The sequence below is a fragment of the Rhipicephalus microplus genome, chromosome 1 (assembly GCF_043290135.1).
Source record: "Rhipicephalus microplus isolate Deutch F79 chromosome 1, USDA_Rmic, whole genome shotgun sequence".
Taxonomy (NCBI): domain Eukaryota; kingdom Metazoa; phylum Arthropoda; class Arachnida; order Ixodida; family Ixodidae; genus Rhipicephalus; species Rhipicephalus microplus.
Window position 1 is genome coordinate 43605162 of NC_134700.1, and position 27618 is coordinate 43632779.

Genomic DNA, 27618 nt, shown 5'->3' on the forward strand with positions numbered 1-27618 from the left:
ACAGGTTAACAGCCCAATCTGGCAGTACTGATACCCATTCATAAAATATTTTATAATGGCATCAGGCTGACCACCACAATGCTTTAAAAATTGAAACTACTTCAGCATTTCATAAAAACATATGTATGTGCCTACTTGTGTGCAGAAACAGCGACATCAATGTACACAGAACAATGGCGTTCTTCTCAAGTCGACTGTGGTGGTGCACGCCTTCTCTCTTTTTTTTATAACTTTCCTCTTGATTTGCATGAGTATGAATATTATTCAGCTTTTTCAAGAAAATGAAGGGCTTATCTTGCTCTTGTGTGAGTTTTTTTGTACTGAGAACAACCAAAAATTTGAGAGCCGAGTTGTTGCTGCGGCGTCCCCGTTAGTGGATATCATGCATACTGGGTTCGTTGAAGAAGCTTATAGAATGCTGAATGGTTGTAGGATACATAATCGGTCATATAGTTGAGTACACTTTTTTAGAAGTGTTTGAGAATCTATTGGTTTATTGACGACATGCTATACTTTTTTCTAACAGAAGAAAATGTTCTGATTTGGAAAGCATAGATGAAAAATGGGTAGAAGCCATCAGCAATCGGCAAACGAAATTCTCTTGAGCAATGCTGCTGCTGTTAATGAAAGCAATGGGTTTGAATGTAACCATGAATGTATTAGTGATGATGATAAACTACAATAAAGATGATGATGAACATGTTGAAGTAGAGCTATGGCAAGCAAATGAGCCTGGATTGGGGATAATGATGGTGATGATGAGTGTGTTAAACATAAAGATTAAGGCATTGGTGATAGCTGTAATGAACGATGACGACAGTGTTGAATTGAAGCCATTTATGATGATGATAATAATAATGACAAAGGCATTGAATATGGCAAGTTTTTGATGATGATAATGATTATTGCGTTAAAACAGAGTTGTTCGCATAGCAGTGTACCCATGTTTAGTGAAAAAATGGGGGCTAGAGTAACTGGTGTTTTCAGTGTCCACATATTGTACACTTGTTTTTTTCTAGAACAAGAGCTGTGTTTTACGGTCATATATTCATTCTCATTTTCGTAGATAATATTATACGTATTTCTTGTAACTCTTTTTTTTCTGTTTGTACATATTACGTACCCACAAAAAATTATTTACTTGCGCAGCCGAACTTGCTGTCATATTCAAGAGGCTCAGCTAAAAAAATGTGGGAAAATGCTGGTTGCAACACCACCTTGGCATTCCCACACCAAATCCCAAGCCGTCATAAATATTAAGGGCATCCACTAGGTCATATGAACTTCTTTATCTATAAAAGTTTAGCACATTGTCCTCTATGGGGGTCATAGACTTAAAATTAAAAATATTAAGTTTTAGTAAACTTCATTGAGCCTTTGTTACCGAAATACGAAAATAAACACACAAAAAATGCACTTTGAAATCCGTGACGTCAGGCTAGTTGTTGCCCTAGGAGAAGCGACCGCCCACTTCGATCTGAACTTGCTCTTGCTACACGCCAACTGTGCTAAAAGCAACAAATAACTAGTGAAATCAGCCATTGATTTGTTTTATCTTACTCTAAAGATGAAGCATCAGATACCTTTTGGCATTACTAGCAAGATATGCTGTTGGCTTAACTGCATCTGCTAAGCCTAATACAGCGAGGCAGTGCTCGGGCTGCGTTTACAGACCAAAAACAGTGTATCGCTAAGTATCGGACTTGCGACTTTGCCAAGCGTTTCGCTCATGTTGGATTCTTCTTCGTTGAAAACAAAAAAAGAGAGGAATGGAGCATTGCAGCGGAAGACTCGAAAGAATGTGTCGACAGTAGGCTTGTGTGAATGTTCGGCTGCTTCAAATATCTGAACGAATAGTAGAGTATTCAAACTCATTTTAATTTGAATTTAAATTATCAAATATTTCGACATGAGCGAATAGATGTATATTAAACCGCATGTAACTGTTTGTACAGGTGGTTTCACTGCAGTATAGTGGTGCTAAACCGTGAAAGCACTTCTTCAGGGTTAGTTTGCCTTGCTGCAAAGCCTTATTTCAAATTTAAAGGGGCCCTGCTACATGTCTTCAGCATGGTTAGTCAACGCTGCCGATCGGTAGTCGGGGCTACTGAGAATAAGCGAGCTATATAATGTAGCGCAGTAGATGACCTGGAATTCACAGTAAATTCTCAAAGTGAGGTAAAAATTGCTCTTTTCTCTTGGCAAATGACGCCACAATGGCAAAAATCGCTCGTCACAGCCATTGTACCAGCCATTCGCTGATTTGAGCATTGGGTGCTTGGTCGTTACTGGGCCTGCTGCGGGCGGTTACGACATGACCACATGTAGATGTGCGATCGCACTAGAAAGCTATGTGTTCAAGGAAAAAAAAAAAGGGAGAGAAAGAATGTCAAGGTTACAACACACGCGTGACGTATTTTCTTTCCCTATACATGACATCTCTCCCAGCTTTGCTTGAAGCGCTTTCGTCTTTACGAGAAGATAGTGCTATAGCAGCATGTGGCAAATCCTTGCGACTCCGCTCATACTGGACAGATTCTAAAAATTTTTGCGACAGTTAATTCATAAGGCAATAAGCTTCTTGCATAGAGGCGTTGTTTGAATAAAAATATACTTTGCAGGTTAGTTAGGTCATGATAAATATGTCTATTTTTCTTTATACATCATATGTTCTATTCGAATTCAATTCAAATTATTTCACCAATATCACTATTCGATTTGAATCTAAAATTCACTATTCACACAAGCTTAGTCGGTGAAAATTGTGTTAGAAAGAAACTGTGACAATCAGTGTTCCCCATGTAATAAGTTGAGCACTTTGATTTGAGTGCATTTTTTTCCAAGGTCACCAGTTTCACCAGTTCTTATCATTTATCACCCAGTCACTGGTCTCACATGTGTGTAAATATATAGGTGTATAAGAAATGTCATTGAGTGAGACTGCGCAATGTCACATCTCTAAGTTATCAAATTTTTCGAAAGAGCCGAAGTTGGTGGCTTGGTGTAATTGCTTGTTCCAGATTTTTTACTGTATTTGGAAGTTGATAAACCAGTCATATTAACTGCAATGAGCGTGCAGACAAATTCAGTGAGTGACAGTGAGCAGATGAATACATGTGCAGGAGCTAATCGCTCTTGCTATTGGCTGAGGGGCCTTGCAGCCCCTACAGTGCTGAAAGAAACGTCTGAAACAAAATATAAACAATGATTTCAGTGTCTGTAGAAGAATTTATTGACGCTAAGTATGAAGCCAGTGATCAAGAGTTTCCACCAGAAAATTTTTAGATGGTATTGTTTTCTCGTGAAATGTTGCACCTTTTTCTTTCTGCGAGAGATAAGTACCATTTGCCAGCAGGAAGCACGTGCAATCGATGATCTCAGAGTCTGCTACCCACCAAATATCGTTGGCTCGACGCAGTAGCAAAGTCTTCGTCGAAGTGCTTGTTGCACACAGCTCATAGCTAATGACTGGTCGCTGGTTCTTCGGTTCACATCCCACACTTCATGCAGTTTTGGGGCCCCATCGGTACTGGTTCAGACTGAGAAGTCCGGCGCTCTGGCACAGATCACACCATGTTCGTTGCATTCAGAGGGAGCCTGTGGTCTTATTGGGTTGAGTTCAACAGTGTTCCATATACAAGAAAACCTCTGCACTTAAATAGTGCAACTGCAACTGCAACAACGGTTGAACGTGAAACTCTTTTTCGAAGCATGCAGCAACACTTCTCAAGCAGCCGATGCTGAAACCATGTGATCCTCCAAGTATGTCACATCGATGGTGATGTTTCCAGCTGTGGGCCTAGCTTCGAATAGCACCCCTCCACTTCAGTGGAACCACCTTTACCTGGGTCACATGTGATTTATATGCATTTACACCTTCATTCCATGAGCTTCGAAATTTCGAGTAATTTAAATATGTTAGAGTGAATTCAGATACTGCAACATTCATTGGAATATTCGAAATGCTCGAATATCTGCACATGCCCAATTAAGACACAATCAAGCTCTCACCTTTGTTACCATCATGTGTGCTTAGCGGCTTGGAAGGCGTTTTGGAGATAGTTGTCAGTGCTGTTCTTTCGGACATAAACGGCAGATTTGTTTGATGCATGTTTCCCTTGGTTTAGCTTGTGAGTGGGATCTCTTCTATGCCTAATCTTCTTGGTGTCTAAGGCAAGCTTCCAGCAGCAACATGCCTAATTGCAACCCATGCACTAAGGGCTAACAGGTGCTAGATGCCTTATCAGTTGTGGCCACAAGCTATCAATGTTGTGGCTTGATGCAGAGTCAACAAAACATTTTTCATGTTCCATTTAAAAGAGACAACTTAAATTTTCACCGAGAACGGGTGTGCGCGTATGCAACACTGGTGGTTCGTGGTCATCTCTTTTTCAACATTGAATATGCACCCAGAAAATCGAAACCGTATAGTTTCTGAAAAACGTATAGTTTCTGTGCAGTGTAGTGTTGTAGCAAAGCCCACATTAACTAGAAGATTTGAATGGTTGGTCGGTGGCTTACGGCTGTGGCTCTTTTTATTGCGATAGCAATTATATGGACACTCTCGGCTAGATTTTTCTGCTGGCGTCGACGTGGGCATCAATGTCATGCACCATATATGTATACGTATCTATATATATGAAAACGCAAGAAAGAAAAAAATTCATAAAATAGACTCCGGTGCGCAGAATTGATCGTGAGACCTCGGTGTTTGTGAGTGCGAGGCATTAACCACTGAGCCACCGAAAGGTACCTTCTGCTATGTTCAAACGGCAAGCTATATATATCTACCACTTAACTCTAATGGCAGGCATCTCAGGGAGGTACTATTCAGCGTTATCAGCAAGATGGCCCAGTGAGCGCACGGCAGCTCTCATCTCTCTCGCGTACTTAGGCCCGTGTAAAAAATAAGGAGGTGCACACTCGAGTGCGCGCCCTTATCTTGCAGAGGGGAGAATCGACTAGCCTTTGGATTTCGTGGGAACGATTCTGTTGTAGTTGCCGGGCGCAAAAAGGTCACTGAAATCGTTGCACCGCTTCAATTTGCGAAAAGGGCGCGCTTTTCAGAAACAGAAAAGTAACAACTGAGACGCTTATTCGCATTCATCTGTAACTGTGACTACGTTAGTGGGTCATTTGTGCCTGTGAAACACGAGGAACGTTTTGATCTGCTTGCCAATCTGCGCGTGACATTCCAATTTGTTGCTATTGCGCTCATCGCTTCGCCTTTGCGACTAAACTGTGACTTTTTTTTTTCTCGAGTTTGTTATGGTAGGACCACAGGTCTGAAGACGTTATTTGCAAATTTTAGCAGTTTCACACTTACAGCCCAGATGTGTGCCTGGATTGTAGGACTGACGCGACTGCTTGTTGTTCTTGTTTTACACTTGTGCTGTGAAGCAGCATTGGCATGGGCAGCAGAGTAGAAGGATGCCCTGTGTGCGTGTCCTTCTCCTCGTCTGGTCTGTTGTCCTCTCTCGTGCTATTTTACTTCGAATGCGAACCAACTAGCCTGAAAGTTCATCTTGACACTTGTGCACCTTGAAAAATGTTGTTTTGGTTACACTCTTAAACCTCGATGTAAAAAACCATGTATAACTTGATACCGGTTATAACGAAGTAAATAAACTCTTGTATTGCATGATATATTGTGTTAGGAATATACCTTTATAATGAATATCGGGCCCCGTCGCAGTTGTCTAGTGGCTAAGGTACTCGGCTACTGACCCGCAGGTCGCGGGTTCGAATACCAGCTACGGCGGCTGCATTTCCGATGGAGGCGGAAATGTTGTAGGCCCGTGTGCTCAGATTTGGGTGCACGTTAAATAACCCCAGGTGGTCGAAATTTCCGTAGCCCTCCACTACGGCGTCTCTCATAATCATATAGTGGTTTTGGGACGTTAAACCCCACATATCAATCAATCAAATCAATCAAATAATGAATGTCGGATACAACAAACTTATTTTAGAGTAAGATGCAACTTTGTTATAATGGGGTTTGAGTGTAGTGTTGAACCGTGTATAGCGCAGGTATTCGTGACTCAGGTGACATACTATATGAGTGGTCTATATGGTACTTTCAGTTTCACAATATGTTCGACCATTTACCCCAAGCCATGGCTATATACACTATGCCAACAGTACTACATTTTCACTCATATACGTACAATGATGCATCCAATGACAACTTCACAGAGGTATCACCTAAAGTAATTGTTTTCTATTGGCCGTGCTGGGTCTAACTTTATTGAAACATGATACTGCAGGTGCTCTAAAAATTTTGTTGTTGCTTAGGCATGATTAAATCATGAGGCAACATTGCAATTTTTTTTAAGTGTAGGCATGTAATCAACCGCTGTAGCCCTAAATATTATTATTGTTTATCTTGTTTCCTGGTTGTCACGTCTTTTTCTTATGGTTCCTTCAAAAACATGTAATATTATCTGCTGTGTGTATATTTTCTTCATCTCTCAGGAGGCCCTCCTGAAAGCCTTGTCCATTGTATGCAGTAATTGCATGTAAGTACATGAGCATCCTTCACATTTGGTGTGGCCATCAGAATCACATTTGCATTTTGCAGGAAAGCAAAAAAATTATGAAGGCACAAAGGTGTGAACAGTTGAACATAGCCATGCAATTGTCCTTTCTTTTCTAATGATTTGCAAAATACAGTCTCTCCATTTAGTCTGTTGCAAAATACAGTCCCTCCATTTAGTCTGTAGCATGGTGAGTGAAGTGTAAATCAACGCATTCTAGGGCAGGTTTCCGTTTAATCTGGCTGAAATGAGAAGCACAGGAGTAGATAGTCCGATCGTTAAAAAAACCAGAAAGGTGGGATGCCTTGTTTGTTCCATAGTTTCGCATTCACCAACCGCTCGTGCCATTTCAGCGCAGCAATGGGTCAGCGCATCTGCCTTCACTGCTGCTAGCGGATGTTTTCCAGAAGTTGGTTGAAAAAGAAGACCAGGTTTCACCTGCTAGAGTTCCGAACAGTCAACAGTCACTGTTCCCTAGTAGCATGAAATACTGGGAGGACGCTTGAGCTTTGCCTTCAAGAGTAGATAGCCTTGTGTGCATAGCCTTCTCAATCGCGAGCATAGATAGAAAAGGAACATCTGTGCACTTGCATAATGGCCCTGTCAAACTATTCGAGAATGCCCACTGCTAGTGCTGTTGCGAGTTATCAAGGTGCCCACTATGCGCCTGTAGAAGGACAACCTGTGCAGCTGCACACACTGTTGTTTATGTCAGTGTGCTTTGCAAGTGGTATGCAGCTCTAAACTACACTTCTGTCATGCTAAGGACACTCCTCGCACTACGTGACGATGTTCATGGAGTGTTCTTAAGCACAGCCGTGGTTCTGTGACACAAAAGTCTTGGGTTTCCTTTCTACTATAGGTGAAATTTTTTGTGTTTGATTTTTTTATTTGCATCTGTCTCGAATTTTGGCCACGGAACACCGCTGATTTTTTGCTCACAGCCAACAACGGTGATGTCAACACCAGAATTTCTGAAAAGTGAGTTCTTTGCTATTATCACGTTAATAATAGTCTAAAACTGCACTCAATACAGAAATTTGAGATCGAATGGCATTCACATAGCCAACCATCTTCAAATTAGGCATTTATAGGTACTTAGTCGTTTATTTTATTTATTTATTTAATTATGCTGCCAATTCCTCACGGGATTCTCGCAGGAAGGGCATAGACAAAGTACATGTCAGAGATTTTCAGGAAATGTGGGGTTACACAGTCGGTGGAGTGTAGTACACGTTATATATTCTTCATTGAATAAGTATGAACTAGGAACGCATACATTTTACAAAAGCTACATACCATACAGGTTTTGATATTACAGGTTACAGAAAAAAAACTCTTCATTATAAATCTTCTCAAAACTTCATGATTTAGTGATAAGATGAAACACAAATGAGTTGATACACACATTCACTCGGTGATAACAAGTTATGGTCACATCATGTCAATTTTCTTCTCTACCAGCCTTCAGAACTCTGTTAAACTCGTGGTACCAGTTGTTGAGTTGCCTAGAGAATTCCAATCCCTTATTGCTAATGGAAAAAAAGCATACTTGAAAGAATCTACGTTGAACCAGTATTCTGTAAGCCCTTGGGGATGTTTTAGTCTGGTTAGCTTTGTTCGATCAACGGATATATAGTCTGGCACAAACACAAAAGATAGGATTTTAGAGCCACTATAAAAACACTGTAAAGGCCCTTGCTGGCCTCTAATTCATGCTCATATATCAAAGTGGAGTGACGGGAACACAAGGAACAAAATAGGCATTCGTCTAAAATGTGGTATCTAATCATGACTCAATCAGAGCAATCATAAAAAGAGTAGGTTTTTATTTTTGCCATATATAAAACTTCTACTTTTTTGTTTCCCAAATTTTCTGAAATACAGTCGAGCCCGCTCATAACGAACCTGAGCAGCGTGACGGGGCATCTGTTCGCTGTATCCCGAAGTTCGTAGTAAATGAAACACAGCTTTTCAAAAACGTTACAAGTCAAAATACAAACTTTTTTTGCCCCAAAAAGTGTGTGATGAACGTGTTTTGAAGAGCAGTAGCGATAAGGGTAGTCTCGAGTTCACTTAAAACGGCAGTGTGCTCGTTCACCGAGGTTCGTGGCATAAGCTGCATGAAGCACTGGCTCCAAAGTTTCGTCGTTCTTGCAATCCGATTCCTCCAAATCGCTCTCGCCACGTACTTCATTCACGATGCCCCAATTCGTGCACGATTCTGCAGTGTCGGCATTATCATTGGCCGTAATTAAACCATCGCAACAGATGTCCCACCCGCTCTCCCAGGTCGGAGTCAACGACGCGCTGCCACAAATCGCTGCCGCAGTTCGGAAACTTCAGGCTCAGCATCGGGCCCGACGTCGAGAAAGTCGGCCTCGCGAAAACAGTTTCGCGCACATGTAGCCGTCACTGCCGCCCACGAAATATTCATCATCTCCACGCTCAGCTGAATACCGGGACGCCCGAAGCGGCAAGTTGGCTGCCAGGTGGTCAATAGCTATGAGCAAGCGCTCCGCAACGCGGCACCTAACGCGCGGATTACGCTCAAGCCAAGCGGTCACACTTTCGATGTGTTGTTGAGCAGCAGGAAAAAGCGTGCCAGTCCTCCCGTTGGCCATCATGACCACACACGCACACCAAGAGCGAGCAAAACGCGCACACGCGACAAACATGCCAGAACGCGTGGAACAGCTCTGCATCCGTTTCCAGTCAGAAAACGAAACTTATTCGAGCGAGCGTGGCAGGCATCGCGGAGCGATGAAGACGGGCGAAGGAGTTGTGATCAAAAGAGAAGAGGAAAGCAGACTTGCGAGAGAAGGGCAAGAACTTGCAATAAAGAGAGGGGAGGATGCGGCGGAAGGGCGACCTTGAAAACCAAAACACACGGAAGGAGCCAGGTTGGGTAGCTTGCTTGAAAGGTCTGCGAAACTTGCACGTAGAAAACTTGGAAAGAGTGCCTGCGCGCGCAGAAGTCAAAACATGGCTGCCTGGATTGGTGCGCGTGGTGGTGTTCCAAGAATCGGCGGCTGTGATGAAAAAATCGTTTTGTTGCACTGGCGAGTTCGCGTGGCCTTACGAACTTCTATATTTCACTGTTTGTTCCGCGCTAACTAACAGCCGTTTTTGCACTTTGCACGTGCGCGGAAGGCATGCTTAGTTGAGTGTGAAGTGAGCGAGAACAAGTCCTAAACACAAAATGAATCGCAAATTATCAGAGTCGGTGGGGTAGCGTACGTGCGTGCACTAGACGCAGGCTATCGGATGGAGTTGGTGGCCGACGATGTTAGCAAATGGTCTGGTCACTCCAGGCTGGCGACGCCAACGTCAGTACCAGCGATCAAAAACAGGGTAGACGGCCATCCGGTCTTTGAAAGATTCATGGCAGTGTAAAAACACGCCCCGCCGCGGTGGTCTAGTGGCTAAGGTACTCGGCTGCTGACCCGCAGGTCGCGGGTTCAAATCCCGGCTGCGGCGGCTGCATTTCTGATGTAGGCGGAAATGTCGAGGCCCGTGTGCTCAGATTTGGGTGCACGTTAAAGAACCCCAAGTGGTCAAAATTTCCGGAGCCCTCCACTACGGCGTCTCTCATAATCATATGGTGGTTTTGGGACGTTAAACCCCACAAATCAATCAATCAGTGTAAAAACACGGGCCTCGTCTGGTAATGCGGGGTGCTCAAAGTAGCAGGGGGACAAAGGACGGAGGAGTGCGTAAAAAAAAAGCAGTCGTGACATGGAGGAAGGGAACAACTTTCTTTCCTCTATGGGTTGGGGAGAGCGGCAACTAGAGGGTCGTAGAGGCGGGGTCGGCATTTAACAATAAGAATGTTTCGGCACCTCGCCAATGCCTGATCGAGGGTCGAAATTGGTTTCCCGGGAAGTCGGCAGATGGCTGACTCCATTCACTGTAACCGATCAGCGGGGCTTGGAGACGTTCGTTGTGTGATTTTGTGCCATTGAACAAATGTATATTTTCACGGTCACGCAGATATTGTTCATTTTAAGCGAAAGTTCGTTTTAAGTGGGGCCATTATATGTGGGTTCGACTCTACTTATACTGCGGAAAAACTTTTTTTTTTCCTTTGTTTGTTATGTATGAAGCCTGAGGCAGACTTGTGTCACATACTGCTGTATTTACTCGCATAATAGACGCACTTTCTTTCCCGTCACGTTCGGGGTGCACCTATTGCCCGGGGTAAAATTTTTGAAAACTTTGTTTTAAACTACAACATAGACCACTGATAAGATGAGTCGCCAAAGTCGCGATATTCACACTACTGTCAAAATAACCTTCTTCATAGGCTACACTTGCGTAAAACATGTTGAGCAAGCAGTCTTGAGTGTACGAGAATCGAGGCATGCGATGCAGTGTGCTCATAAGCATTGGAATTTCCAGAAATTGCCATCCAAAGATCCACGTTTCCAACAAAACGAACATGAAAAAAGAAGTACGAAAGGAAGTGCTATCGCAGAAGTTCACCAGTTGAGCTTCAAGCCAGCCCTGAAATTTCGTGTGCTGAACGGTACCGATCATTTGATTTCACGGGCTCGCACCCCATATCCAAAGACATTGCATTCGAATCACAAACCACTATTCGAGTGTTACAAGCCCTACCCATGCCCCACTTTCTTCAAGTAGAGCCACCACAAAGATTCCGTACAAAAACCCCAACTTAAAACAACACGAAAATTAGGCATCAAAAAGATCGTACTCCTGCACTGATACACAAGTAGCGTGCATGATACAATGTTTAGGTTTGCGGCTGGGAAATCAACGGCGACAAAAGTCCGCCGAGCTTGTGCAAGTCTGTGCAGTGGCAGCAAAGGCAAAAGCTTGTATGGGGAAGCTGAAAATAGCTTTTAAATTTGCCTACAAGGTAGCAAACCCGATAACAATGACACTTTTCCTGGCAGGAAACTGAAAGCTTACTTAATGAGGCCATGATCGCACGTTCCATGTGGAATGTGTGCGGCTAGTGCAGTGATGCCGTGGGCTTCTTTCTTTTTTTTTTCTTGCTCCAGTTAACGTAGGGGGACGTGGAATTGTAACTGTGCAATTATGGTACACAGTGATCCTACTCCTGCGCCAAAGTGCGCCAAATCAGATTGACTGCGCTATCCTGATAATATCATCCTAAATGGTGCCAAACTGCGCCAAAGTCGGATTTGGGAGCATCTATCACCAGAAGTAGCCACGTCGGCGCATCAATGCATGTGCACCTTGTTCTTTGGGCCGCCAAAGTCACAATCATGTACCTATTCTAATACGCTGAATAAACTGCTGTTGCGCATGCGTCCTAAAATCCATGATGCTACATTTGGTGCTGAGGCAACTCTGCTGTGCAAGTTTGCCTAACAATGAAACACTCTCTCGACAGGGGCTCATGATGTCTAGTCCAGTCGGTAGCGTGAAACTGTGGCAACGATTCATCAGCGCACATCGTTCGTTCCAGGAACGCTGCTGATAGTTCATAGAAGAGTTGCGTGGCATGTAATAAAGCAATTGTTACTAATAACTGCACCCATGCCACCAGAATGTCAGTTGATGTCTATGTCTGAACGTTGCAATCTAATTTTCCGTGCTTCGGGTCTGCAGAAGAACACGTAAATAGTGGGAACGCGTTGACACTTTTTTTTTAATATACTTTATGCATGGATCATCATACAGAAGAGCTTTTTCATAATTCCTTTCACCAGCAGATCTGTGTTCATAATTGCTGTGGCAGTAAAAGCCCCTAAATAACTCTGCTCTTTTGAACTCGAGATTGCTAGGGTCCAAATGGAAACTTCTCGCATGCTTTCTTTTTAAATGTCATCTCATTTATAAAAGCATGCCTCCTGGTTGTAGCAGCCGCAATTCGGTTTTAATACACGCAGCTGTAGTGAGGCCATCGCTGTTGGCATTGGCGTTGGAAGGCCTGTAGATCGGCTACGCCTTGTTACATGTCCGGCTCTCACTTTCTAGGGTCAATAGCTGATGGTTAAAAAAATTAACATCTTGGCATCTCATTCACTGCTTTGTTTTCAAGGGAGGCGAGGAGGGGAGACTGCTGCGTCACTTGAAGTAGCTGGCGTGCACTATCTCAAGACGTAATGAGACTGCTCGTTAACAACTGACATCTGCATCGTGTTTATATAAGTGACAGCATGAAGGCTTCAGCAACTAGAGTGATCATTGTCCTTTTAGCCAGCATTCTTTTGAGTTATACGATATCATATCTAAAATAAGATACAATTTGTTAGTTTCACTTACGCTCTGAGCAGTGAATGCGATACCAACAAATTGTATTGTTATACCAAATAATAAGACGTGACATCATCCCTGAGAAACACTAGCGGCAGTGTTGCCATTTTCAAGGTCCGGGGACTCGCGAAAACTTGCTGCATGCGCAGTGTTCGATATCCGCTACTTGGGTCACTAGAGACCCCCAAAACATCTCTTGCACGCCGATGCACATACAAATGGAAGCATACTTGTGTAGCCGATCGCTCCAGCTGGGGTTTTTTTTTTTTTTTTTTGTCCAGAAATATGTAAATAGAGAATCCATAATGCCACCAAACATTGTCGTACTGCGTGTTAGGCTCTTGTTGTAATGTGAACATCAACGAAAGCTTGTAGCTAATGGGAGATAGAAGCCACGGCTAACAACAGTGTTGACTGGCACGCGCTATGCTGCTCTAAACCAGTGTGATTCTATCTGTACAGCACGAACAGCATGTACGAATGGACTTTCGAAAGGGTGTAACAATGATGAGGCTGACTTGCGCTGAAGGCTCAGTGCCGCTCTATAAAGCAAAGCACTTTTAACACAGCCTGTTCACCTTGAGAGTACAAGGTAGAAGATAGCGAGTGCACCAGCGATCACACCCTTAAAATCAAAGCTCATAACAATGTCTCCCCCCCCCCCCTCGCATTCCTAGCTCTGTCCTTCCGGTTCCTTGGACAAGGGGGCGCATTCCTCTCTGCTTGAGTAACAATCGAAAGGAGATAGGTCGGCTCTTCTTATCTCTGCTTTAGTCACGTTCGTTGCACCTGCCCGCGCCCTTTTAACTGCATGTAAAACGGGATGCGCCACGGGATGATATCGATCTGGTCATTACACTACACAAAACATGATGGCCAGTCGCGTAGCGGGGGAGGGGGAGGGGGGGGGGGCACATCAGGAACGTGCCTCTCCACCTCCAAATTTTTTTTTTGACATGGCATATATAGTGCAAAATAATCTTTTGTCTGCCCCCTCCCCCTTCAGATCAAGGTGCACCCCCTCTTTTTTTTTTAATTTCTGGCTACATTTCTGGCAACGGCAAAAACCAGTTGCGAATGTCCGTATAATTGCTATCCCATTAAAAACAAAATGGATCTTGCCTTCGGGGTGTCTCAAGTCTTAAACGTATACATAAGGTACTCTATGAGATTTTTTTTATGCACTGCTTTCTAGCGGACATGGTAGGGGGTTTTTGGAGTGTAGGCAGGCCCTGATGACATAAAATATTGCTGCAAAAGCAAAGTGAAGTTTGTTAAATTGTGTAGTTTCAGCACAGAGATGAGTGCCGGAGGAGGTTGGCTTTCTGAAACAAGCTGAATGATGTCATATTACGCTCATCAGTCTAATCAGTTGTGAAGAAAAAGAACCTTTTTTTGTTCTTCAAGTCACCTTAGGGAAATGCCCTTGGGACTGTGCGAGTCTCTAGTGTTGTACATCACAGCGTTTGTCTACCATATCTGCGGATAACCACATAGGTGTATTTATATTGTTCTTTCATGAATTACTATTTTATTCAACTTGTATTCTGTTTATTTCCTACAAGTTTTCCGAGAATGCTCAACAGCATAAGCCCATTATTTTTGCATCATCAACTGAAATACGGAGTGCTTGTAAGATTATTGGCTCCATGATATTTGCAATGAATCTACATATTTCTAGCTATTCACAAGTGCCTCAGAATGATTTTTCATGTCTTTTAACGTAAATGTAGCGTGCTTCTTCTCCAAAATTTTAAGTTAGCTGCTCCAGATTGCTCCAAAATGGAAAATTTTATTTCTCCAAAGTGCTCCAAAATGAAAAATCTTGCTGCTCCAAAGTGCTGCAAATGAAAAATTTTGCTGCTCCAAAGTGCTCTAAAATGAAATTTTTGCTGCTCCAAATTGGAAGACTTCGATGGCATCACTGGGTACAGAACTACTGATCACGGTCAAGTTTAGAGTGCGCCTATTATGCACGGAAATAACAAAAATTAACCCGTGGGGTTCGGGTTTCATATATATATATTTTGTGCATTTACCAATGACATACGCTAGGCCATCACTTAATGTGTGTGCTACTTGTCTAATTACTGAGGATAAGTGCATCTGTGTATTCAAAAGTGATTAATATGAACTTTAATTACTATAGAAATGGGAGACTGAATCGTCTAAATGTAGAATGTTCCTTCAAAGGCTAGTCGTCTGCCAACTTGCACTGCTTTTCTTTTTTCAATTGACCGGGCTCTTTATTTCACTGTTCTTATGACACCAGTTGTCAGACAAGTGGCAAAAGACCAGCTTGCAGTCAGCTATGGGTGAACTTCTAGAAAGTTTTTATCGGCATGAGAATCCATGATTTAATCTTTTTGTATCATGCACACTGACAAAATATCGGGAAAGGCCAAGTGCTGTATGAAGCTAGCAAATAAAAATTGAGAGACGCCTAAAAGGAGAAATGACACCACATGTGCAACCGCTGTGCGTCTAAATTGTTCATTGCTGGCACTTGGCATTTTTCACTGAGCTTTATGAGCCACCTATAGAAGCTGCTTTTGTAGCCAGCTCAACAGTACGATCACTTTGTTTGGCCCGCTTTCCCGACAAGGACAAGGAAGAGTCGACGCTGGGCAAGGGTTGGGGCTCCTGGCGCATGCAACGACCGACAGCCCGCAGCTGTACTCCTTTGTAGATTCTTCATTCATAGCACCATCTGGTGAACAGGCTGTGAAAAAAGATCCGGCAATGCAGATTGTGTCCCTTCTAGATGAGCCAAGTCGGTGTTTGATGTGGTGGTGTCCCTCCCTTGCTCACCCTTCAGTTGCAAGATTTACTTGGAATACATGGCCTATCAGAAACGTTCCTTAGGGGCACTGTGGACTTGATCGTTTGGAACAGTAATGACATTAGTGCGCATTTTCATGGACAGGTTGGCTTATTTATTAATCTTAGCAGGTTTTTTGATTGCAGTCCCTGTGAAAGGATCAACATTTAAAGTTTTTTATTATTTGCTTAATCGAAAGCTAAGGCTCGACCCCGCATCATACTTATTTGAGGCGCACTCGTCATGCTCGTACGTTTTCTATATATTCCGCAAACAACTACAAATTGGAATGATCTGTCTCCTGGCCAACTATTGTCCTTAGCATAGTCCAGTGCCTCCTCGTAGGTTACTTTTTAAGCAGTCTCTTGTCCCATTGTTAATAATAATTGGTTCTATTTGATTCGCTCGATAATTTCTTTGACTGTTACTGTATTCACACTCATCTATTTGTATTGCCTTTTCTCCTATTGTATTACTTTCAGTTCTTCTAGATTCTGTTAGTATTATTTGCTTGCTATCTACCTTTCTTTTGCAATGTTTCATGCTTTTGTATTTCCTCTCCTGCATGAGCCCTGTGGCCTGCAGTATTTCTGTAAATAACTAAATAAATGAAAAAATTACAAGTACATTTGTCCAGATAGACAAGGCATAACAGGGCACATCAGTTAGTGAATCGATCAATCACACAGTGCATTTATAACATTTCACAAATTTTTCCACAAATGTGCATCTGGTTTTTCCAGTTCAGCAATTTTTCCACAAACTGTGCATCTGGTTTTTCCTGCAAGGAACCATCTAGCTGTTCTAAATGCTGACAACTCTTGTAAGAAAAAAAAATACTGAAAGCTGTTTACAAATGGCCAAAAATGGAAAATTGTGAATGGCTGGAATCCGTGCGTGGTACGCCTGCTAGAAACAGGTGCTTGAATGCAACTGTGGCCTTGCACACTCTTGTGCAGCAAAGTGATATGCTGAGGCGTGCATCGTTGGGTTCTAACGATAAAATGCATGCGCGAGATGAAGGATAAAAATTATATCAGTGGAAAATGAACCGTGTTGCTTTCTTTTGTATGGCCTCAAGCGTCCTTATGTCAGATGGGGCAGTGTGAGTCGACCCTAGGCGTACTGTAGTAATGGCCTGATGAGGGATTTATAATTAGTTGATTTGCAGTCTCTGGTAGACTGCGTGAGGGTTTTGTTCAAGTATTTCACTTTCCTAAATGGCCAGGCACAAATGTTCTCAATTTGAAGGTGCAACATTAGGCATGGAATAAATCTAATTACAAAATATTTGAAGCTTGTACTGTCCACATCATTTCTTGTCTCCTCCCTAACTTCGTTCTCCGCAGCAACTGTAGCATAATTTTTTCTGTCTTGAAAAACCATCTAGCCTAATACCTCATCTTGCTCAAAATATTTGAAGGTATTCACTAAATTAAGGTAGTGACCATTGCGACTATAAATGAAACTTTGCAGCTGCTTTTTATTAGCAAAGGTGTTTTTGGAGTCTTTTGGTTGGTAATACTTATTTGCCACATGGTTCTCTAACCGCAAAAGAACAAAAATGCATTGTTAGGCCTTCTTGATCACATTGTGTTAGTTTCATTGGTATAAAGCATGCAGTCATCAGCATTCATTTACAGTTTCACGGGTGTGTTCTTCATTACCTGTGTGACATTATTAAAGCAAATTATGTGTCTCTTCATTTTGTTTGATTCGGTTTGTCACCATTCATTGTATTATGCTATGTTAAAACCTCTGTATGCACCCGCTTATGTAATGCCTTCGGGCCCTTAAGGTGTAGTAAATGAAATGAAATATAAATAATGAACAATAGGTGCCCATGGACCGAGCCCTGGGGACTTCAGAAGTAACTTTGGTCGACAATAGCTGTGCATGATTGAAAGTAACAAACTGTGAACTTAAACATTACCAACCAGCTATCCAGCCAAGTATTTTGTCATTACTATTAATTTTGCTGAACCTAATAACAGGATTTTCGTTGCGCACCATATCATATGCCTTGCTATTATCTATGAATATGGCATCGACCTGTTCTTGATTATTGAAAGCCAGAGCAATGTAGTAAATGAAATGAAATATAAATAATGAACAATAGGGGCCCATGGACCGAGCCCTGGGGACTTCAGAAGTAACTGTGGTCGACAATAGCTGTGCATGATTGAAAGTAACCAATTGTGAACTTAAACATTACCAACCAGCTATCCAGCCAAGTATTTTGTCATTACTATTAATTTTGCTGAACCTAATAACAAGATTTTTTTTGCGCACCATGTCAGATGCCTTGCTATTATCTATGAATATGGCATCGACCTGTTCTTGATTATTGAAAGCCAGAGCAATGTCATGCATAAATTCAGTGAGGTGAGAAGTTGTAAAAAAGACAGAACACAAAGCATGCTGACTTTCTGGTAGTATGTTGATATCAGTGAGGTACTGAATAGTATGCTTATGAATTATAGGCAGCGTTGGGCAAAGATAATTTGACATTGTATCACAATATGATACAATTAAGTTACTGAGGCAAAAAGTATCGGAGATTCAGATACAAGATACTACCACAAAAATTGTATCCGATACGATACTTCTATACATTCGCAAATTTTTTGCTATAGACCTCCAGAATATGGTAGCAAATGCGTTCGCGCAAAAAATGACGACTCGCAAAGTTCTGCAATGTACCTAATTTCATTTTAATGAAATGTTTGTTCATATCTCAGAAGCAAATAGCTTTACTTTCGGAGAGCTTACTAGGGTTGCTTTTAGCTGCCTTACAGGACAGCTCTGCAGATGCTGAATTCACTGACAGCTGCTCTTGCTTGTCATTTTTGTAATTGATGGGAGTCGCTGCTGAGCTTGCCAACCGGCTAGCGGGTTGCCATCTAAGCACACAAGCTTCAGTATGAAGCCATTGCACAATGGCACAAATACTAGAGTGCACTTCTGCCTTGCACAGAGAAAACCATTTCGCAATAACGAGTCATCGGTGTATAACTGCAATGATGCTGGAAGCGACATACTTTGTTGTGCATTGTTATTTTTCACATTGCTCTCATCTGCTGGACTGAAGTGTTCATTATGTATATACTCACTAACGTGCAATCGATTTTGCTTCAGCGAGAAAACATGTGCACATTAGAAACTGCTTCACTTTATTGTATTGTCTCATGATGGTGACTACATGAAGGCAGTCACTCTGGTAGAGACGAAACTTTTTATTTGGTGCAGAAAACTAAGTACCTCAAATTGAAATCATAGTATGCTGTTATCAGTAGTAATTGTGACCGGCTGTACGCATCTTGTTTTTTATATCAGTGATCGAGCCTTCCAGCACCAAAGCTTGCATAAGCTCACTAATGAACTAGTATGCGCGTACTGGGCATAATCTTAACAATGATTGCCGAGTTTTTAGGTCTCAAAACCACAATATGGTTATGAGAGACAGAGAACATGTGTTCTTTAACATGCGATCGAAGCTGAGTACATGGGAGTCTAGCATTTCCTTTCCGTTGAAATGCGGTCACCGTGCCTAAATTTGCACGTAATCATAAAAGAACAATCTGAGGCAATATGGAAAATTACAAAACGTTGCAGCGTGGCTTGTGCCGAATGGTGATTACTTTTATGTTATAGACTTGATCACACCAAATTTTAATGAAAATGTTGCAAGGGAAGGCTGCCCGACAGCATGGTCTAACTGCAACATGAGATGACGAACTAGCGACCTCAATGTTTTATCGGCCGCCAGTGTGACAACTCTCGTCGACATCGGAGCCAACTAATCCGTGATCAGCGAGCCGTTCGCCACGAAGTTAAAGAAAGTTAAGATCTCATGTGAAGGCTTTGATATTCGAACAGCTGGAATTCACCTAGTAACACAGCAGAAATCTGCACAGCGAGAGTCTCCATTAACAACCGGATTTACCCTGCAAGCTTCATAGTCCTACAAGGTTTCTACAGAGACGTTATTATTGGTATGGACTTCATAGGTCTTCACGGTGCAGTCATCAACCTGAGATCAAAGTGGATAACACTACTGATAGAAAAACCGCAGCTGCTGCAGAAGCCATCAGGAAGGTACGCCTTGAATGTGCTGGAAGACCAAATCACAATTCCTCCTCGCTCTAGCGTCAGAATTTTCGTCTGCACTCAAGAATCAACGGCCATGCAAGGTGTTGTTGAAGGCCACCAGTACGTGTTTATCAACTACAAGATCAGCATTGCTAGAGGAATAGCCAAGCTGCGAGGAGGGAAAACAATAGTGAGGCTCTCGAACATCAGCAACGCGTACAAGCTCGTGAGCAAAGGCACCATGGTTGCCTATATAGAAGACATAGTGGAAACCAGCTGTCCTCACCAAGTTTACCGAACCAGCTACGACGAACCAAGCTTGTCACCTAGCTTTTGATGTTAACGCAAGCCTCCTGGTGCATAAACAAGAACAACTCAGAACTCTGCTCTGACAATACAAAGAGTGTTTCTTATTGTTGTCAGGAGTTTGGCAGACACCGGTTGCAAAACATCACATTCCAACAGAAAAGATTTCCAGGTCACTCCGTCAAAGCTCAGAGTGTCGACCCAAGAATGTGCAACATAAATGAGCAAGTCGAGGAAATGTTACGCGACGGCATTATCCAGCCTTCAAAGAGTCCATGGGCGTCACCCGTTGTGTTGGTCAAGAAGGACGTGTACCCTATACCCCAGATAAACGTCGTCCTGGATCGACATCCCAATTCAAGGTACTTTTCTTCAATGGACCTCAAAACTGGGTATTGGCAGATTGAAGGCAATGAGAGAGACCGAGAAAAACTGCCTTCGTAACACTGGATGGCCTGTTCAAGTTCAAGGTCATGCCCTTTGGTCTTTGCTCTTGCTCAACACCCACGACTTTCCAGCGAGTCATTCCAGTACTGGCTGGCTTGAAGTGGCAGACTTGCCTCGTTCACTTGGTTGATGTCGTTGTGTTTTCCTCGAACTTTGACGAACACCTACAGTGTCTTGAATCCTTACTTCAAGCTATCGAGAGCTCTGGACTTACCTTAAAGCCAGAAAAAAGCAGCTTCGCGTACAAAGAGCTCCTCTTTTTGGGTCATGAAATCAGCAAGTCGGGGGTGCACCCAGACCCCCCAGAAAACATCTGCCATCGCCGCCTTCCCGCAACCTTTCGATAAGAAGGCCGTGCACCGATTTCTCAGTTTGTGCACCTATTACAGACGCTTTGTCAAGGACTTCTCACGAATCGCCTAGTCTCTAACGCAGCTTGCGAAAACTGATGTCAAATTCAGGTGGGAAACGGCACAAGTTGATGCATTTTAGGAACTGAAACAATGACTGCAGACGCCTCCGATACTTGCACACTTTGGCGAATACACTGATAAGAAAACCTACACTGTCACAAGCAGCATAGTTCTCAACATCGTTCTTGTGCAGAAGACTAAGGGAGAAGAAAGCGTTATCAATTATGCTAGCCGGTTGCTATCGATGGCAGAAGGCAACTATACCACAACCGAAGAAGAGTGCCTTGCCATCATCTGGGCTATGTCAAAAAGTTTCACTCCTATCTCTATAGAAGGCCCTTTGAAGTTGTGACCACCACAACTTGTGCTGGCTAGCAAGCTTGAAAGATCCTTCAACTCTTCTCGCACGGTGGAGTCAAAGACTTCAAGAATTCAGCATTTCCGTCGAATACAAGTCAAGACGAAGACACTCCGGCACTGACTGGCTGTCCCATGCCTCCGTTGACCCACCGCCGCCGAACGAGGAGGACAGCGACTACCATATTTACTCGCATCATGAATGCACTTTTTTTCTAAAAAAGTCAGAGCAAAGTTGGGGGTGCATTTAGTATGTGGGGCAAATTTTATGAAAACTTTTTTGAGATGAGCAAATACTGTGGTAATGCAAAAAAAAAGTTGAGTCGCTTAGCTTTTTGCAATTGACATACACATACATTGTTTGGAAACAACTTTTTTGTTGCACTTCATTCATCTTCAGTGGTTGATGGAGTGATCTTCTGCAAGCTGTTCCCGCACCACCCGCGCACACCATAAAAGCGTTTCGCGGCTATTTTTTCTCGCAATCGTTTAACCGCAATAGTGGTATCTGCTGTTATCTCGAGCGGCCCCAAACGCGTATGATACGACTCACTTCGCCAACTTTGCAGCAACCTCACACGACGACCGCACCGCCGCCGTTGACATTGTAGCAAGTGACCAAACATTGTAGCAAGCTGATTGTGATTGATTGGTATGCGGGGCTTAACGTCCCAAAACCACTTTATGATTATAAGAGACAGTGTAGTGGAAGGCTCCGAAAATTTCGACCACCTGATTTCTTTAATGTGCATTTAAATCTGAGCACACGAGCCTACAGCATTTTTGCCTCCATCATAAATTTAGTCATCGCAGCCGGGATTCGGTTCCACTACCTGTGGGTCAGCAGCCAAGTACCTTAGCCACAAGACCAGCGCGGCGGGGCCATTGCAGCAAGCTACCACTGAGCATCAAAACAAACCGTCGATAAGAAAATTAATGACAAAATATGCCCGCTGCCTCGCTGTCTACATAAGAAGTTACTGTAGACAAGATAGCCTATATCTTGCAGTTCCTTGAGGTACACGCAGATAGCAAGCACGAAGAACAAATTGCAACCGAAGCAAGAATCGAGGTGCTATCATGGTGCAGAAATGGTCACTATCTTTTCTGGGCGACAAGAGATTTTATCGCGATAGTTTTAGAGAGCTTGTGTCACAGAAATTCCGCTGTCGGTGTCAGCACCGTTGGTTGTGAGTGAAAAATCGTCCCTGAGCGAAAAATCGAGAAAGAAGCAAATAAAATTATGGATAAAATTTTTGGTCTCATTAAGTATCGAAACCGGGCCGTTCGTGTGGCAAGCAGGTGTTCCACCACAAAGCCACAATGTTACTTGCAGCTGCTTCAAGAAAAAACAGTACATAAATGCTATGTAGTGGAAGGAGTCTCCTTAACGCATTTCGTTTGACAGGTGGTCATGACAAAAACATGCCCATTCGGCGATCTGTAGGCGCATTTGGGAGGTCATCAAATTACGTCGAAAAAGGCCGAGATAGTGCAGCCATTGCCTCTAAAAACATACAGGAACTTTCAAACAGTTCTAAAAATGGACATATCATGCCTTTTCAAAAGGATAGATCAAGCAAACGAAAAATGCTAGATAATGTGCTGCCATCTGTGAGACATTGTGCGACTTTATGGCCTCCGAGATGGCGAGTGCGCAGCGTGTATCTTGGAGGCCATGCGACTCTTGCTTTAGATTAAAAACCTGTATGTACAATTTGCACGCACGCTGGTACAATCTACTGTGTGTGTGTGTGCGTGCGTGCGTGCGCGTGTGTGTGTGTGTGTGTGTGTGTGTGTGTGTGTGTGTGTGTGTGTGTGTGTGTGTGTGTGTGTGTGTAAGAAAACATATTAATAAGTATGCACTTAGCGGTTGAAGGGTGCACTAGGCGCCAGATTTTGCTATCACCTTCATCTCTTAAAGACGAAGCTTAAAGGTCCTCCAACTTTTTTCTGCTTTTCCAGGAACCTGCGACGCGATGGCGACAAATAGCTCTTTGCTACAGTCATGCCGACACCAAATCCTGTCGCCGTTGCTCGAAAATTTCGTACATTTGGTTGGGTCCTAAAGTTTCATACTTGCAGGAGGCGACCATCAGCTGGCGCGGGCACTTACGTTACCTTCGCGCGCTGTGTGCATATAAGCTGTCGTGTCTCTATACTCGCACCGTTTGTGAACCCCGCTGTGGGGCATATATGATTAAAAAAAGACTGAAGACGTGCCACACACAGATAGAAAAACAATACAGTGCGCATCAGCGGGTGAGGGGGGGGAGGAAACTAGAGTGCCCGAGAGAGGTCGGGGTAATAATAAAGATTGGAAAAGATTTAACGGGCAAGAAGGCGCCTTGTGTCGGTTAGAGGGACTGAAGCGGATGAATGGAAGGGGTTCGTTTATTACGCAGGGGAAGAAAATCTAAAATATGACGACTGAAGTTGGGGGTGCATTTATTGTGTGAGTGCGCTCATTACGCGAGTAAACACGGTACTTCTTGGGAACCTTAAACACCGATGACTTTGCCAAACGACAGTGAGCCGATCCGGAACTCAAGGGCCTTGCAGAATACCTCAAGGGCAAGGCCACCTTTGTTCTAAAAGTATTCAAGCGAGGAACTGAGTCATTTTTCTTTCTAAACAGCATTCTCCTAAAGAAAAACTTCTCCCAACTTGCCAACTACCTTTTTGTAGTACCTTCAGCGTTACGTCCAGAAGTTTTGGATGCTCTATGTTCACTATACATGAACGGCAGACTTAAATGTCCGTAAAGTCTGGGTTGTGATCTTGAAAGGCATAAGGTCTGTGTCGTAGCTCCGGTGGGCGGCACTGAAAGCAGCGGAGTGGACGAGGGTTGCGAGGGACGGCCACTGCTGGCAGAAGCAATGATGGTCGTCCGTTCGGGCCGGCAGTAAAAGTAGCGAGCCCACGACGCAGGCGTGACTTTCGGCGATGACCTAATGCTAAATGGCGCATTGCATGGGCATCTATGCGACAGGCGTGCGGACACAAGCCGGTTAGGCGAAGAAAGTGCTTAACAGCGCAAACGACAGGAGGGGATAGAAGAGACGAGAACAGAGCGCTGAACGAACAACGAAAGTTTATTGCAACCCAACTGCAATATATAGGAAAACAGAATCTTAGCATAACCATACAATATCAGCAAAATCAGACATACATGTGCCGAACGGCCTACCTTATCAAGAGCTAGTCACACCAGGGGACCCTAGATAATGGAATTCACAGCCGTGAAGAAAAATCTAAGGTACGCTAACACAGGAAGCATCAAATTGTTGAATGTGGAAGGCTTCGCTAATCTCCCGCTCGCGCTGATTTTTATATCGCCCCATAATCACACACTTGTAAAAAATTGGCTGGCAGCCACACTTTTTACAATGGTCCGCCAAGTGGCTGAGAACGGAGCCTTTTAGAGAGTAAGCATGCTCCCTCAAGCGATCATTGATGCAACGGCCTGTTTGGCCAATGTAACAGAGCCCGCATATAAACAATATCTTGTGTACAATCACTAAAACACATTCAACATAGCGTGTAGCGTGTTTCTTAGTGCATGCTTTTTTCTTAGGTCCTTCATTATTAACTCTGCGACATAGCCCAGCGAGCTTGTCGCGTGCGCAGATCACAACTCGTAGAGCCATTTTGCAAGCAACCTTTTTTAGCCTATGGGAAACCTCGTGTACGTAGGGAATAACAGCCGTGCTAGAATGTGGTTTGTTGAGTAGGCTGTTGCTTTGTCCCTTATCAGGCACTCTTAGTGACGTAAGGAGAGTTTCGGCGATGGAAGTTAGCAGGGGTATAGGAAAACCTGCTTGTATAAGGTGATGAACTTTGTGGGGTCTCGCCGAGGCGAACGAGCGCATCGCCACGCCACGCTCTTGGAGTGAACGGACACAGCAGACGCGGTCGATACAAAGCACACAACATACATACATTTATTAACTAATTTAGACGACGATATCGTCCGCCGAATGATACATCAATTTTAATTAACACGCTACCATACAAACAACATAACGCAGTGACACACTAAACACACAATAACATGATAAACACACACTAACACATACCCAAGGCGGCGTCGCCAACGCCTGACTTTCCACGTGGGACCCCGGCGCGAAGCCCGCAGTGCCGAGCACCGGGGACCCACGCTACAGACAACCATTCGCGGCAGCCGCCACGCGCAGAAGAGGCTCGCTCAACTCTCGCTCACCACCAAGGCCCGCCTTCTGCCAGGGGCCACCGCCGGCGCTACCACTCTACCAACAGTGGCACTCAAAGCGAACACAACGCCATCTATCGCCCGGCGGTGGTCACCACCGAAATAAAGCCTTGGGGCGAAACACGAGCGCCACGCCGCGCAGACAACTTTACAGGGAGGTTGTCAGCACCCCCACATTCCCCCAACCTTAAATCAAACCATATCCCGAAATCAAAAATTAGCTATACAAGCTTTAACAAAAAAAAATGATATCGCACGACCATAATGTCCTTGCACCATGACACCGCCGCTGGTTGACAATGCCGCACTGTCCGGCTACCCTTCACCTCAGTACCGGCCCCGCAACAGCAACATTGCCGTCGGCGCGACGATTCGTCGCTAGCGTCGACACGTCTGCCAGTTGCGACCAGCACTCGCGAGGGCGCCGGACTGCAGGCAGTTGCGCAGGTCCCAGGCATCTCCATCGCCCGACCTCACGACCACATTCCTGGCCAGCGACGCTGACGATGTGCAGGACAGCCGGCCGTAGATGACATCCCTCCCACTGAATACATCAATAACAACAGCAAAAAAATTGAAAGAAAACAATCGAGCAAGTCCTCGGGAAGGGAGCTTCGAACTTTTCGTCCACGTGGTACGTTGGTCAGTACTGCTAGCTAATACATCGGTGGCGGCCGAGACGCCCATCAAAATAAAACAAAAATCACTTTTCCTAACCCTTGCATCGCAAGATAAAAAAAAGTGAGGGAAGCAGAGCACAACACCTCAACGCCACGATCCACCTAGTTGTGCCACGTGCGACAGGCGGCTGCGCAGAGCCTTAGGCCTAATGAGTCGCTCGGCAACAACCGGCATCCACCCAGCACCCAGCCTAGGCGCAGAAGAGGCAGCCGCGAGGAGACGTCCACTCTGTGAGGTGGCCCTATCGCTCGCCACACACAGCAGCTTACCGAACGATCGGCGTCCACCACCCCGGGCGGTGTCACGACGCCTCGGCGTTGAGCCGCAATACCAGACAGCAACGACGCCCGGCTCCCTGAGCCCAAAGATATAGAAGAAGCTATTTACAGAAAATCGGACCACCCACGAGGCTTCCGTACTCACTCGCTTCGGGCCTGGCCTACAAACCACGTGCTCTAGGCCTTGCTCACCCCAGGATGCGGACCGCATGGCTCTCGTCCTAATTCCACAACGTTTTTGAAAACTAACAACAACAAAAAATAACAACACTTGCGAGCAAAAAATAAATAAATAGAAAGTCAACCTGCCGACAAATTCAAACACGTTACAAAGCCAATCTCCTCGCTTCTCAACAAAGCACACCACCGACGCTAGCAAAGAAGTCCCCCCTAGGCCTACTCTACTCCTGCTCTAACAAAATCTCTGTATGGAACCACAAAAACTGTCGTCCGATACTCCAAGAGCCCCACGTTGGGCAGTCTAGAAATCTTAGCTTGTCATCAGAAATAAGCTGCAACGTTAATTCAAGTTGCTTCATTTCATGCCGAAATACGTCATAAATCGCACCGGCGGTTCGTTGAGGGTCAAATTGGTCGATGGGGTAAAACACTAAAAAGTCGTCAACGTAGCGGAACACTTTAACTGTGCTTTTCTGATGAAGGTTAGCCATGAGACTTCTGTCATAGCGTGCGAGTAAAAGGTCACTAAGAACCGGAGCTAAACAAGAGCCAATGCACACCCCTTCCCGCTGAGTGCAGAAGGTGTCCTTGTGAAGTACAATGGTCAAAAGCAGATAAAAGCGCAGTAGTTCTAAAAACCTGTGAATGCCGAAATTGGCTGGATTGTGGCGTAGTAATTTTCTCCTGACGCATACCGTAGATGGTGAGCTGCACAGGAAGTGGCAGGGCAGTGTTGTAAATGCGGCGTTGGTGCTGTGGTGCTGCGCAAGATGTCGTAGTCGCAATGCCAACCGCTGGTGTGTGGAGAACCGATACCTGTCTGCCTTTTGAATTTGACAACATGTCAGCGGGTGTCTTCACCGTACTTGCGCCTTCTTGCCTTAAATGCCAGCACTCTGAGGTATTTCGGAAGGGCCGGTGGAAAGCTGCCCGTGCGCTTGACTCTGGGTACAATGACGTCGCCGTCTTTAACGCACAGCCAGGAGACATGCGAAGCTTTGGTCGGGTGTCGACGTATTTGGAGTCG

General features: G+C 44.2%; 1 protein-coding gene across 8 annotated transcripts in view; it reads left to right on the top strand.

Annotated features, from left to right (window-relative positions):
- The window catches only part of LOC119178803 (proteasome adapter and scaffold protein ECM29), an 881180-nt gene that overhangs the window by 765672 nt on the left and 87890 nt on the right, over positions 1-27618 (top strand). For all 8 annotated transcript variants that reach the window (XR_012895350.1, XM_075895092.1, XM_075895224.1 and 5 more), the window contains one exon: positions 6475-6518. Coding sequence is in view for 7 of the 8 variants with exons in the window: in XM_075895092.1 (XP_075751207.1) it covers positions 6475-6518 (44 nt within the window). In the remaining variant the exon portion in view is untranslated. The remainder of the gene's footprint in view (positions 1-6474; positions 6519-27618) is intronic.